Genomic DNA, 16,185 nt, shown 5'->3' on the forward strand with positions numbered 1-16,185 from the left:
TTTAGATTAATAATGGTGGCTTGAAAATGAGAAAAGGTCTAAAGTTTTAAAATGTTTATAACTCAATAAAGTTTGTTTGTTATAGAGCAAAGCCACATTTCGGTATCTGCTGTTTCTACTGATAGAAATCGAGTCCCGTACGTTAGTTTTGTAAGTCCCCAATATTAACACTGTCTCTCTGCAAGACAATCAGTAAAAATCAATTTAGACATACGTGGGCCACCATGGCCAGGTGGTCAGGATGATTGACTCTTAATCTAAGGGTCAAAGGTTCGAATTTCTGTTACACCAAACATGCTCATCCTTTCACCCGGGGAGGCGTTATTATGCTACGGTCTATCCCACTATTCATTGGTAAACGAGTAGCCCAAGAGTTGGCAGTGGGTAGATATAACTATCTGTCTTCCTTCCACGGTTACACTGCTAAATTGATGACAGCTAACGCAGACAGTCGTCATGTAGCTTTGCGCGAATTTTAAAATCAACAAACAAACAATTTAGGTATTATAATAGACAATGAATAAATTTTACCTTTTTTAGTGCATTTATTAAGGTACAATAAACTTGCCTGGTAAGCACCTGTCCCGTCTAAATGGAACAAAATTTGGAAGACATTCACACAAACCGTTCACACATCGACTGTTCTTGACTTTCACTCTGCACTGAGCGTCTACTGCACACCCATATCCTAGCAATGACGCTAAAAATAATATAATTTGTGTGTTTAGTATTATTAATTCAAAAAACACGCAATAAAATAAAAGTTGCACCAATTTATTCAGTTAGTCTCGTGTAACAATTGTTATATTTAGTGGAAACGGACGTTTCGCCACGCTTCAAAAATTGTAATAATAGTATTTCTTGAATCTAAGCCAATCATTCACTTAAAAAACAACAACAGCATTTAAACACAAGAATATTACAATATCTAGAATCTTACAAAATGATATAAGTACTATATGTGTGACTGCGTTCAGCCTATTATCACACTGAAATTAAACTAGTTTATATACTAGTACTCAGCAAATAAGATGAATTTACGTTCGTTGGTCCCTAAACACCAGACAAACTACGAACTATTAGGTGAATTATTAAGACATCCTAGACATAACTAATCTTTAAACAATAGAAAGAACATTTGAATACTACAATAAGATTGTTCGGCTCATAAAAAGTCGACTGCTTAGCATGTAAATAAATACTAATTAACAGAGTTGAACCATTAGTCATTCCATACATAAACCGCTAGTTAACATGTAAATAAAATGTTAATTAACATAGTTGAATCATTATTGTATTCACTACAGGATAAAACGTTAGTAAATAATACTTGTTTCTCTTATTAGATGGTCCTATCAACATTTACTGTTTTTAGTCTACGTTTGGTTCATAGTTCTCTCTCATGTCCGGGCCTGGAAGGGCCTGATGGCTTGGGTGCTTAACTCGCGGATTAGAATTCCCTTCATCAAGCATGCTTGTCCTATTAGCATGGGTGCGTTATAATGTGACGAACAATTCCACTTAAGGTAGCTTAAGATTTTGCAATGAGAGAGATATTTATTTCTCTCTAGTCTATCATTGTTACATTAATGACGACTACCCCAGATAGCCCTTGAGTAGCTATGCGCGAAATTCAAAAAAAAAAAAAAACGTTTTAGGTTTTTAACCTACAATAACGTTATTATTTTACTCAAGCGTTGTTGCAAGTTTTGTTACATCATTGTTCAGGTTCCAAGTTTGTTTCACCTCTTGTATGACCGATCCTTTCACGGTCCTTCTTTTTATCATTAAATTAAGATGTACAACGTCAACTACATTACAAAATATCTTATAGATACTTTACTATTCAACCTTGAACTGAACTACAATTCAGTCTAATACATATTCAATTACTCTATGAATCAAGTATCATGTAAAAACTAGACCACGTCTTCAGTCACTTTCTGAGTCAGGTATCATGTAGCAACTGGACCATGTATTCAGTCACTCTCTGAGTCATGTATTATATAGCAACTGAACCATGTATTCAATCACTCTCTGAGTCAAGTATCATGTAGCAACTGAACCATGTATTCAATCACTTTCTGAGTCAGGTATCATGTAGCAACTGGAACCATGTACAGTGGAGCGCCGTTAAGCCGCGGTATTTGGGGGGTCAACCTGCTTAACCGCGGCTTAAGTGGTCCGCGGCTTAAACCTTTGTGACTGAAAAGCCGAAGTCGCCAACAGCTCCGCCGAGGAGCCTCATCCGGGCCATTGCGTGATCATTATATCGGATTATCGATTTCAAAATAATACTTTTATTATTGATCACTTTTTTCACGGATTTACCGCGGATTAACTTTAATGTATGGAGAGGTGTGATTCGGTAACAATGGCGGCCTCCATAAAGCTGACATAGAGAGCGGATAAGGTAGATTAACGGTCGATTTCTATTGTAATATATTTTATTTATTTCCCAAATTAAAGCAAATCCTTTTTAAATATCCCCTTAAATTTATAAAGCCAGGATTAAATTCGTAAGCCGCGTTTTACACGTTCTTAAATTAGCGGTGAGCCGCGATAATCCTCGCTTACATCGCTCACAAGACTTGCTACAGCGGCTTAAGCGATTTCCCGGTTTACTGATCCGCGGCTTAATGGCGCTCCACTATATTCAATCACTTTCTGAGTCAGATTTCATGTAGCAAGTAAACCACCAAATTATGCAACTATTTACTTGTTTACAATTAAACAATATTCCGAAGATAGAAGACTCAAAGTTAGCTGCTTAAACCACTAATCAAGTTGAAACTGAATCGTCAAACAGTCAGTAGCAAAGCAGCTTTTCAAACGTAGGTAAACTATAAATGAAAGAAAAGATACAGGCAAATATTGCTTATCAGCTTGAAGCTTGACGGATATCGTCTACCCCCTGGACCATCAATCAGTCACCAGTCAGCCAGATACTTAAACCAGTTTATAATTAGACTAAGCCAACGTATAGCAGGTACATCATTAATCAGTGATACTATAAAACTGGTTCGACACTGTTAGACAGAATACAGTAAATCATAAAAATGCAATGCATACAAAATTCACTCACGTGATATACATATTGTGTCATTGAATTGCACATGGAATGGACGACAACTACAGGTTCCGATATCCCAGTTACAGTAGCTGTTTGGTATAAACAAAAGGCAGACGAACGAGGACTTACACGTGGACCTTAAATTCATAGACGACGAAAGAAAATCTGAAGAATATGAGTTTCACATAAAATAATTAATTTATTTATTCGTATTCGCTATAGTGAAAAGATGAAATAATGAAAACGTTAATTTTTGGTAGATGTAAAAAACATCGTTGTTATTGTTATTCTATTTGTTTTAGGCCTTTTAACGATACCCATGTTGTTTTGTCTAGAAAGACGGAGAGATAACAGTTAATAATAGGATCATGATAAACATTAAACAGTTATTGACTGCTTATGAGAGCAACAAATTATCTGTTTCCTGGGAATGACCAGTCCATAACTGTTTTATTCCACTCTCTTTTAATACTGAAATCGGATTACTTGGCGCTGTTACAGAGTATATTTAACCTACATTTCAGGAACTAAATGTATGTTTTGAGTTTAACGTCATATAGCTTAAGAATAAACTTTGCTTAGAATTTTGACGAAATGTCGAATATTTGTAAATCAAGCCCAAACGAATCAGCGTTTATAAACACCATTTATAAGCAATATTTAAAATGTAATGCACTCTTGGCCAATCACGACAAAAAATGTATGGCAATAATAGAACATTTGATTTTGTAAATTAGGTATTTAACGATTTTCACGTAACATTTGCATTACAATAATATAACATATTGAAAATTTGATGTTGTGTCATCATACAATATCTATTATTACAACATATAACTTACTAACTCAAGGCTGAAGATTTTTTGCACCATAACAAGTAAGCCATTCATTAAGGGGTAAGAGGAGAAATGCGCTTGAAAAGTGTGATTTATGGCAAAGGAAAATATTGATGAATTTATTAGTTTCTATTTTAATTTAAAGACAGTTATATATTTGTATAACAGTATACACTGGTGGCCAAATTTTAAGGCCAATGAATATAAAGAATAAATGTGCATTTTACCTTGCTAGACTCAACCACTTAAAAGGGAAAATAAAAATAAAAAACTTTTTTAGCATTTAATAGGAAAAATGTGAACACTGTGAAATTAGCCTAAATACCAGCTGCTCAAAAGTTTAAGACCATACTGAAACGAAGCGTTAATCGGTAAACACGAAACGAAATTTAGTCATTTGTGTTCAAGCAATAGCGTTGTCAACATCTCCCACTGACATCTCCTGTGTTACATTGGGTAAAAACATGGCAAAGGCTAAAAAGTTGGCAGAGTTTGAACGTGGCAGAATTGTCAAGCTGCAAAAACAAGGTCTCTCTTAACGTGCCATCGCCGGTGAGATTGGGCGTAGTAAAACTGCTGTTGCAAATTTCTTAAAAGACCCTGAGGGATAGAGAACAAGAATTTCAAGTGATCGGCCCAAGAAAATTTCGCCGTCGTTGAGCAGGAGGATTCGACGGGTTGTCCGGCAAAACACCAGCCGTTCGTCGAACCATATTAAGGCCCTTACGGACGCAGAATGCAGCTCAAGAACAATAAGACGGCATCTACGAGAGAAATGCTTTAAAAACCGTAAACGTCTTCAAAGGCCACGCCTCCTTCCACACCACAAAACAGTTCGGTTAAACTTTACTGAGATGCATCAAACATGAGACGTAGAAAAGTGGACAAAGGTTTTGTTCTCTGATGAAAAAAATTTAACGTGGATAATCCAGATGGCTTTCAACGTCATTGGCACGATAAGGATATCGCACCGGAAACATTTTCTACACGACACAGTGAAGTAGGTTCCATCATGATATCTGGAATGTTTTCTCCTTCCATGGAACAATGGAGATTCAGGTTATACAGGGGCGTCAAACAGCAGCTGGCTGCATTGGCATGTTAGAGAGAGCATCCTTATTGACTGAAGGCCCTCGCTTGTGTGGAAATGACTGGATCTTTCAGCAGGACAATGCTGCAATCCACAATGCCTGCAGGACAAAGGACTTTTTCATGGCGAATAACGTGATTTTTTTTTACCATCCAGCGTGTTTGCCTGAACTGAACCCCATTGAAAATGTCTGGGGATGGATGAAAATGGAAGTCTATAGAAATGGACGTCAATTCCAAACAGTGCATGATCTTCGTGAAGCCATCTTCATCACTTGGAATAACATTCCAGCCAGCCTTCTGCAAACGCTTACATCGACCATGCCAAAGCGAATGTTTACAGTTGTTCGCAGTGACGGCCGTGCAACTCACTACTGAGACTTCTTGTTGGGCATTTTCTACCCTGTTTAAGACTTCATTTTGGTATGGTCTTAAACTTTTGACCAGCTAGTATTTAGGCTAATTTCATAGTGTTCACATTTTCCCTATTAAATCCAAAAAAGTTTTTTTTTATTTTTATTTTCCCTTTTATTATTGTCATCTTTCGAAGCTCTACTCAATTAAGTGGTTGAGTCTAACAACGCAAAATGTATATTTTGTCTTTATGTTCATTGGCCTTAAGATTTTGACCAGCTCTGTATATAGGATTTTATAGACTTTTTTGCATGTAAATTATAAAATCATTTCGTAATTTGTTTAGTAGTTTGAATAAGCCAGTATTCAGGGGTCATCATTCGTGTATCTTTTTACGGACTGAAACTTTGTTTAAAAAAATGATAAGACCAAAAAATATCTAGTTTAACTATCTTGACACGCGGTTCTCGTAGAAGCATTTTTAACTTTTATAACGGTATAACGAAGTTAAAAATTAAATGTTGAAGTAAATACACGTTTCTGGAGGGTTCTACAGTAATAAAGAAGATATTACACACAAGCGTAACACATTAACGTCGCACAACCCTAAGACGTGGGCTTAATCACGTCTAGGCTTAAATGTGACACATTAACATCGCACAACCCTAAGACGTGACCGTAATCACGTCTAGGCTTAAGCGTGACACATTACCATCGCACAACCCTAAGACGTGGGCTTAATCACGTCTAGGCTTAGCAAGAAACATAAACTTTAAATCTGTAAGAAAACTTTATCGTGAGTTTTTTAGCTCTTACCATTTTTAGTTGATGTCGATGGACGAAGAGAAGTAGTTGCCTGCAGAGCACGTGTCACGAGCAGCTGTAATTATCAAAAAACAAATGTCGGTAGATGAAGTTCCATGTAGTGTTTTCTCGATAAGAGGACATATACGACTTATTAAACCCACTTTATATACGCTAACCCATCAGAAGTATCTGGACATGTAATCATTTAAAGAGAAGGTTTAGGGATCCTAAGACAGTGTTGCAATGACTCAAATAGAACTGATGCTATCAAGTAAGACATAATCTTAGCACGTTCTCACAGTTGTATGTTTCAAATGTTTAACCATGTGATGAGAAATAGAATACGTGTTTTCTAAAATCTTAAATTATCCTTTCTAGAGTTCTTTAGACCTAAATGGTTATGACATGGCCTCAACTAAAATAATTTCAAGGGCAACGGTAATGTTCTTTGAAACAAATATTGCATATAGATGTTTTGAGCTTTGGAAGCTTTAACCATACTGACGGAATAGCACATTAGACTCCTTAGAAAGCGTCTCCAATGTTACCTTTGGGCAAATTTGATTTAAGAAACTTTTCTTGGATACAGTTTAATGACCAAGTCACACCAACGTCATAATCTGTCAAGAATAAAACAAAAAGAGTTACATTCGAATTATCCGTCGATTTTGAGATTTATAAATTTAGAAAGGTCAAGAATTCGCACTTTTAATTATTACGGAGTTGATCGTCAGCTTGCTTCTTCTCTCCGGACTTGTCACTTCCTTTTAGCCGCCTTTGTCTCGTTCCTCGTTCTCACTCGACACTTTCATACTGCTCCAGACACTTTCATACTGCCTCACCTCACTTCATTGCTTCAAATAAGCCAAATTAAAATATAGGAGAACCTCCACGTACAGATAAATAATCTTCCATGAGCGTGGACGAAGAGGAACTACAACGTTCCTGAACACCCCTGTTGGGGAGAGAATTCCTCAGACTAAACCCCTGTCAATGTTCCGTTTCGTTTCGATTTGCGCTCATAAATCACAGATTGTACAGAGCTCCACAGTGCCCCTGCTCACGTGTCCAACTTAGACGCACTAAAAGTATTGTTTATTTCTAAAACCTGTGCATATGTCTCACAGTTGGATGTTCATTAGTCTCTGAATGCAACGTTAGCAATTTTTTTAAACCTTCGCTATTAATTTACTAATATTTTTAAAAGTTCTCACGTACAGTCGCATGAAATCAATCATTACAAATACTCCATTTCCAATTCTCCACACATCCAGTACTCCACTTTCTAATACTTCACAGTTCCAATACATCAAATTTCCAATACTCCATTTTTAACTACTCCATACTTCCAATACTCTATGCTTATAATACCCACTTTCCAATACTCCATACATCCAAAACCTACTTTTAAACACTCCACACTTCTAATACTCTACCAATCAATACTCCACTTTCTAATACTTTCAAACTTCTACAATATTTCACAAATTAATTTATTTCGCGATATTTAGGTATTTCCCATTCACTAATCTACCTAACTTGTGTTTCTTTATTTCTAACCATTGATCTCCCTAACACAACTTGTTTGGTGCATTTCACTTATTCGGTGGCTGTACGGATATTTTAAGCAGGGCAGTAGATATCTGTGTTATTTAGAAACATTGTTAACTTATTCTCCAAACCTTAAGCCCAGCATGGCCAGGTGAGTTAAGGCGTTCGACACGTAATCGGAGGGTCGCGGGTTCGAATCCCCGTCGCACCAAACATGCTCGCCCTTCCAGCCGTAGGGGCGTTATAAAGTAATGGTCAATCCCACTATTTGTTGGTAAAAGAGAAGCCCAAGAGTTGGTGGTGGGTGGTGATGACTAGCTGCCTTCTCTCTAGTCTTACAGTGATAAATTACGGACGGCTAGCGCAGATAGCCCTTGTGTAGCTTTGCACGAAATTATAAAACAAACAATCCAAACCTTAATTATTTATTAAACCAACATATCATGAATTTTTATTTCCCGATAAAACTTTCGAAAACGACAACGTATATCATTGAATTCTTATCTCCAAATTTAGCATAAAGCTAAACAATGGCCAATGTAAATGCGCTCCGCGTCTCCTATTGGCACAGCGGCATATCTACGGACTTGCAACGCTAGGAACCAAGTTTGATATCCGTGGTGGACAGATCACAAACAGCCAGTTGTGTAGCCTTGTGCTTAACTTCAAGCAAACTATCCACGCTCCATTCACAGCCGCGAAATCGAATCCCGAATTTTAGCGTTGTAAGTCCGTAAAATTACCAGGCCTTAAGACTAAAATAAATTATAATAAATAAAATAAAATGCCAATACGTTTCATGACCTATTTAGAAAAATAAATGTTTTTATCAATATAAAAAAAACAGGTGCTATGCGTACGCAATAATTTAAAATTCTAGTGAAGGCCAGCCTGGCCTGGCCAAGTGGGTTAAGGCGTTCGACTCGTAATCTGAGGGTTGCGGGTTCGAATCCCCTTCGTACCAAACATGTTCTCCCCTTTCAGCCGTGGCGGCGTTATAATGTGACGGTCGATTCCACTATTCGTTGGTAAAAGAGTAGCCCAAGAGTTGGCGGTGGGTGGTGATGACTAGCTGCCTTCCCTCTAGTCTTACATTGCTAAATTAGGAACGGCTAGCGCAGGTAGCCCTCGTGTAGTTTTGTGCGAAATTCAAACCAAGTCACTTACGGAAGTACTGTAATCTAAGATTGAAATACGTCAAAAATGTACAATATGTGAACAATGGTCTATAAATTATTGAAACTTATCGATAACGTAACCGTGAACTTTAAATCAACAGCAAAACAACTTAATGTATTGAAAACATACATTAATTAACTTACGAGAATTACTGTTGAAACCAGTCTCAAATGGTTATTATGTTGATATCCATTCTTGATATCTTTGATATCCATTGCTTCGTGTTTTTGACCAACTGAGCTAAAAATAATTATAAAAAGAAACATTAATATTCACAGGTCTCAACCTTGTAGGTTTTTCATTAAAAATTGAATGTACAACATAGATCATAGTTATAAATACAGGTCATAAGGAAAAGTCTCAAGCTTATAGGTTTCATCATAAATCGAATGTGTGTTGTAGGTTACACTTATAAATTTAGACCAGAAGTCAAAGAAAAAAATATGACCTTTATAAGAATGACTTGCATGTGCTAATGAAGTGACACGTTGCTGCTAATGAGACATGTTTAGCACCTGTATGTCTGTTTCATAGCGAATTACCAATAATTTATCAATATGACGTCATCAGGGATAACACACAGTTGAAAGGATAGGTGAAAATCCTTTCTAAACAGGTTTGGTTTGGTTTGCTTTGAATTTTGCGCAAAGCTACACGAGGGCTATCTGGGCCAGCCGTCCCTAATTTAGCAGTGTAAGATTAGAGGGAAGGCAGCTAGTCATCACCACCCACCACCAACTCTTGGGCTGCTCTTTTACCAACGAATAGTGGGATTGATCGTTATAATATAATTCCCCCACGGCTGAAAGGGCGAGTATGTATAGTGTAACGGGGATTCGAACCCGCGACCTTCAGATTACGAGTCAACTGCCTTAACCACGAGGCCATGCCATGGAAATTTCAAACACTGAGACTGTTTAACGATATAGAACCAAAGAACGCGTCCCTTCGAAAACACTTTAAGACAGTTTGACACTATTTCAAACTGGTTTTATATTTTTAAAAGTCGACATTTTTGCTATTATTATAATTATTATTCAGGTATGTATAACAATTTGACTAAGAAAATCACCAAAATATTTTGTTAACCAATTAAATTTCTAATTTTCGTTGAGACAACTTTGATCGAAACATTTGTTTTCTAACAATTCTGAAACATCAATAAGTACGAGTTGAAAACTAGAAAACAGATTTGTATAAGTTTTGTCTATGTCAAAGTGTAATAACAATATTAAAATGTTAAAGGTCACGTGATTACTCAAGTCTTAAACAAAATTATAAACAATACGGAAAGTTTTTATTGTTATTTTAAATGACGTATTTCCTTTATTCTTTCTATTCATCAACATACCTCAGTTATGCCTTAACATTAAGAAGGGTCAACAGTATTCAAATAAGTTACAAATATTTATAATTCTTGTAAATTTCTTATAGAAAAAAAGAGCGAAACAACAACTATTTATGAAACAAAAATTCTTTTAAATGATTTCTTTTGCAATGGAAGTGTCATCATATGAACTTAAACCTAAGAGCCGTTGGTCATTTTTATAGTGAAGAGAATGTATTAATTTCACGTCTGTATCACAAAGAAGAGAATATATTGATTTATATCTATATCATTATGACGGAGGTACAAAACACAATAAAATATTATATTTCTACACTGGTGCTCAAAACAATTTGGTATAATGCACAAATCTACACAAAGGATCATCTGAGCTTTGCCCACCACAGGTATCGAAGCCCGGTTTCTAGTTCTACAAGTCCGCAGACATGACACCGTGCCGCTAAGGGGCACTCCAAAAGAAAACTGCTCATATGAGTGCATTTTATATTTCAGTTCAGTTAGCAGTATGTTTTCATGCATTAATTACCTTTATAGAAAAATGGTTTCAATAAGAGCAATTCCGAGAAAATAGCGAAAATTATAGAGGGCGTAACTGCTTCGGAAAAAAAGAAAGAGAAAATAACTTAGACAAGAGTAGAGGAAATTGACGTTTACCTAACACCTGCATTTCGTTTACTGAAACACTTCACTACTTCGCTAAACAAGTAATAAAAAAAACATTATATTTTATTGTGAGAAGTATATTCACTAGCATTGCAGAAAGTAATATGAACAAGTAATTTTATATTTTTTTACGTTGTTTGTTGTTGTTGTCTGTTTTTGTTTTGCATATCTCGAGGCTAATAGATAATTTCATTTTACTTTTTTAGAAGTGACTCAGACTAGATACCATACATTTAGAGCTAGCTACGTGGTAATCACGAAGTAAAATACACTTTATGAAATACCTTCACTCAAATTACTTAAGTTTTCGTGTGCCGTAAGTTCAGAATGGTTTAACAAAAACTTTTAACTCTTATAAGTAACTAAATCGTTCAGTCGTGTCGTTTCGTGTGTCCGTAGGAGTAAGTATAAACATAATGTTATTGAAGTCAGATTTATGCTTATATCTGATTCAAACAGTTTACGAATGCAAAACAGCGGTATAGTGATGTAATCTAAATAAAGGGCCGAGAGGAATATATTGTGGGAGGTCTAGAACTATTCTGTTAAATAGATCCGACATGTATCTGGGTTATTCGAGGCTTATGCTTTATAAATCCTTACTATTGCAAACAGTTTAATGATTATATCATAAATTTCATTTCGTTTAACCACAGGTAAAATAGAAAATGCAACCCGTGACGTAAAACCCTACTGTATTGTTTTATTCGCTGCGTCCTCTGTCGTAGACTGCAGTTTTGCTTATTCAAAGTCCCCTGGTGGAAAAGCTTACGGTAAGTCTTCGGATTTACAATGCTAAAATCAAGGGTTCGGTTAACGTCGGTGGACACAACAGACGGCTCAATGCCGTTTTTCTATAATAATTTTATTTGTTTGTTTATTTGGAATTAAGCCCAAAGCTACACAATGGGTTATCTGTACTCTGCCCACCACGGTTATCGAAACCTGAATGTCTAGCTGTGTGAGTCCGCAGACGTTCCGTTGCGTCACTGGAGGGCTGCTATAAAAACTCTTTGATTTGCCACACCCACACGCTTACAGCCATATATACATAATACACATATCACTTGTATCTTGATGTTTTAGTTTACCTCTGTCCGTTGGCCGAAGAAACGACGTAACCCGTTGATAGCCAATCTTCCAATAGCACTGATAATAAGGTATGTCAGCAACAGAACAAACACGATGTATCTTAGAACTCCTGTTAAGGGTATTAACACTTTTACTGGTAAAGCCGAAAACAATGTTTCGACCTTCTTAAGTCATCTTGATTTCAAGTGGGTTTCTCGTCATCAAGGATAAACTTGTTTGTAGTTAAGCACAAAGCTACACAATCTGTACCCAATTTTAGCGTTATATGTCTTCTAGGGCCCAGCATGGCCAGGTGGCTATGGTGCTCGACTTAGGGTCGCGGATTCGAGTCCCTGTCACACCAAACATGCTCGCTCTTTCAGACCTAGGGGCGTTATAATATTACGGTCAATCCTACTAGTCGTAGGTAAAAGAGTAGTCCAAGATTCTACATTCTTACCACTGATCCATCAGGGGAGGAATAAAAGAGGAAATGCTTTTTTTTGAAAAGCATATTCATCTGTCCTCTCTCTTAGTTACCTACAAAGTATTTTGTTGCGTGTAACACGACTACCTTTTCTTTAGGGCTTTATAGAGAAACTGTAATGATACGTAACTTGATTTAGAAACAAACCCTATCTTGAAACGGCAGTGTAATAAAAAAAAAAAGTGGATATGTTCCCTTAAGATTTTTGAGCAGGTTGTACAAATTACCAATGACCAAAACGTGCAGGGTCGTCATAAAATACTATTTTGACAAAGTTTATTAATCAACTAAAAATACGATATATTATAAAACTTCCTTTTATTAATATATATATATATATATGCAAAAGATATATAAATTCCGAGCTTACCTCTCTATCCCGTAGCGAACCGTCGAAACAGAGTTTGGGGTAAATCTTAGGTATTTTCAATTCTATGACTATTACACTTAAACAAATTTTGATTTCGTAAAATTACACTAGGGGAATGTACTTAGCAGAATATTTGTTTCTGATAGCTAATATTTAAGCCTCTTGTATTATGAGCCTAAAAAGTGTTCTTCTTGTCCTAACAAGCTGAAGACAACATTCGTAATTTTGGCAGTCTATCTGTGCGTTTTCAAGAGATAAAGACTGAGTTAAATATTACTCCGCTTGTATCTTTCAATCACATAGCCAATCGTAGTGACTGGGCAAACATAAGAGACGACGTTACGTAACAAAAGCAGATGGTTTGAATGAATTATAGTTATAACCCTTATGCCCTTTATTAGACATAGGAATCACATATAATGTAGGACTTCAGTTGCGGCCGAACAATGATAGTGGTCAATAAATTATTCATTTTAGGGGGGTTGGGGGTGGAAGAGGCGGATTTACACAGAAATTTCTCATGCTAGACTAGTCGCCTCCTGCTCTTGATGACGTCATAAAACGTAGACCAACCTCTTAAGTAATAGCGTAATAAAAGTTCTTAAAGCAATGGTTTTGTTTTTTACAACTTTGTTTTTTCTTGTTTTACTAGCATAAATTTTCTTGAGATTTTTCAGGTGAATTAAACAAATGTTTCACTGTTACATCGGTGCACAGCTTAATGACAAAGAACTCATGTCTTTGAATAATTTACTACATGAAGCGTTTAGTTTCGGCGAGTTTTGTTTCTGAATAAATTTGTATTTCTTACAAAGTTGCTATGAAAACACTGTTTTCATGTTGTACTTAAAGCTTGCACTTGAGAAAACCATACATCTTCTAAATAAAGTAACTACAAGCCTGGAGTTTATTCTTTTAATATCTGATTCATAAATTGTAGCTTTGCGCAAAATTCAAAAACGAAACAAACAAACAGATTCATAACAAGGGGAAACTCAAAAAATCATTCCAGTTTGTAAAGATTCATTTACTTATTTTTTAAATTCTGGTATAAGCATTTTTAAGCTAGTTATAACATGATTATACAAAATTAACAAAATTAGTACAAGCATAGAAGAATAATTTGTCCAACTATTGTTTGAATTTATGACAAAGTTACACAATAAGCTACCTGTACTCTGTCCACCACGAGAGAAATTAATCCTGGATTTTAGTATTATGAGTAGAGTACATTGCATTACCGAATACATGTATTGTTAAACGCTATTGGGCCCGGCATGGCCAAGCGTGTTAAGGCATGCGACTCGTAATCTGAGGGTCGCGAGTTCACATCCCCGTCGCGCCAAACATGCTCGCCCTTTCAGCTGTGGGGGCGTTATAATGTTAGAGTCAATCCCACTATTCGTTGGTAAAAGAGCAGTCTAAGAGTTGGCGGTGGGTGGTGACCGCCTTCTTTCTAGTCTTACACTGCTAAATTAGGGACGGCTAACACAGATAGCCCTCGAGTAGCTATGTGAGAAATTCAAAAGCAATAAACGCTATTGAGAAATTGTAAAAATTGCTAAAATGCAAGCAAATTCAATCACTTGTAGTTATTGTCCTAACCCTTAGTGGTCAAGTGGCATACCTGTAAGTCCGAGGGTTCGTTGAACAAATACGCTCTGCTCTTGGCGGATGAAAGTGCGAAATAAAAGTGGCAGTTAATTCCTACTACTCAGTTAAAGAAAAGTTGCCAGAGGATTAACAGTGAGGCCTGCTAACTATCTGATTTCCCTCTTCTCTACCACTTGAAAATTATTAAAAGATTATGGGCAAATAAGCCTTCCGTACGTATCATCGCTTGAAAGATCTAAACAAGTTGAAACGATGGCTTCGAAAGGCGACGGACAGGAGACAATGCATCTTTAATTTAGTCACAATACTCTACTGTCCTTTCAATACAAAAGGAATTTTTGATGATGTGATACCCATTAAGTACTAATTTACTGCCCTCCCTCCCCACTGGCGTAGTGGTATGTCTGCAGACTCATACCCCTAAAAATCGGGTTTCGATACACGTGGTGAGCAGAGCACAGATAGCCCTTTGTGTAGCTTTGTTCTTAACAACAATAACATGATGTCAACGTCCACTGGTGAGAGAGCGGCAAATTTACGAGCTTACAACGTTAAGATCTACAGTTCAGTTCCTCTCGGTGGACACATGAGGCCCTGCTCGAAAACGAGCAAACAAATATAATAGAAAATAATAATTAAATTTTAGTAATTTTAGAAATGATCTAATAATAGATGTATATGAAAAGGTCAACTATTAATTCAAACTCCACTCTATCAGTGTAAGTGCCAACAAGGAAATTATTAATTCTTGACATGAAGAAAATTGCGAAAACTTTCAGCGAAGCTCGCTGTAGGGATTATGGGAACTAGTTCTTTCAAGCCAGATATACTAAACTAGAGTTGTACAACGGTTTAGTATTTGGGATGATATTTGAGAAGCAGTTTATCAAATAAAACTGCAGTTGAAGTGACTCTCTGAGATACAATTTTCGTATTCAAACTATCAGTTTGTTTGTGTTTGTTTTCTTATAGCAGAACCACATTGGTTTATCTGCTGAGTATACCGAGGGAAATCAAACTATCAGTATTCACACACTTTTACTCGGGAGAGAAAAGAAAGGTGATCGACTGATAAATTAGTAAAAGTCTGTTTCAGACAGAGAAGTTAAACTGAATGGCTACACTCGACAGAGACTGCTGTTTAAGATTTTGCTGTTACCATGGTGTACTAAAAGAAGAGTCAATCAGCTTCTTAATGATTTAAAACATACAAGCCAATCATGAAAAACATACATAAGGAATATTCTGTTTAAAACATTCAATGTAATATTATCAATGCTTAAATTACAGGTTTTAAACAGCTTAATTTAATGGGGAATTTTAGGTTCTTTTCAATCTTTTAAAATCGAGAAAATATCTGTAATCATTAAATACTTGGTCCACTGTATGTATGAAATGATAATTAATTATTTAGGCACAAAATTTAACCTTATTCACATATCTAAATTATTTTAGGCTACTTTACTGGTAATTGAAAACATTAAGCTTCTACGATTTTCGATTTTTATATTTGGTGAAGTGGAAAAAAATATTGAAAGCTGACTTTATTGGTTTCAAAGACAGTTTTTTGGATTTAATTCAAATTGAAAAGAAACTCACGAAGTCCACAGCAAAAAAACTTTACATCGGATGATAGAAAATAGTGAAGTGTAAGAAAATGTATTCAAAGCAATGATGTTGATAGAATAATGAAAGTTCAAGGAGACACCCCGAGAAACTTGTTGCATGTGATTAATTTATAGC

The 16,185-nt window shown here is 36.1% G+C and overlaps 1 protein-coding gene across 1 annotated transcript in view; it reads right to left on the bottom strand.

Moving 5' to 3' along the window:
• Nucleotides 1-13,158, bottom strand: part of LOC143246122 (uncharacterized) — a 29,562-nt gene extending 16,404 nt beyond the window's left edge. Inside the window, exons 1-5 of the mRNA XM_076492339.1 lie at nt 12,829-13,158; nt 9,033-9,129; nt 6,169-6,232; nt 3,086-3,238; nt 569-700 (exon numbers count right to left, since the gene is read on the bottom strand). Coding sequence (XP_076348454.1) covers nt 569-700; nt 3,086-3,238; nt 6,169-6,232; nt 9,033-9,104 — 421 coding nt within the window. The 5' untranslated portion in view covers nt 9,105-9,129; nt 12,829-13,158. The remainder of the gene's footprint in view (nt 1-568; nt 701-3,085; nt 3,239-6,168; nt 6,233-9,032; nt 9,130-12,828) is intronic.
• Nucleotides 13,159-16,185: the final 3,027 nt, after the last annotated feature.

The sequence above is a fragment of the Tachypleus tridentatus genome, chromosome 3 (genome assembly GCF_004210375.1).
Source record: "Tachypleus tridentatus isolate NWPU-2018 chromosome 3, ASM421037v1, whole genome shotgun sequence".
Classification (NCBI taxonomy): domain Eukaryota; kingdom Metazoa; phylum Arthropoda; class Merostomata; order Xiphosura; family Limulidae; genus Tachypleus; species Tachypleus tridentatus.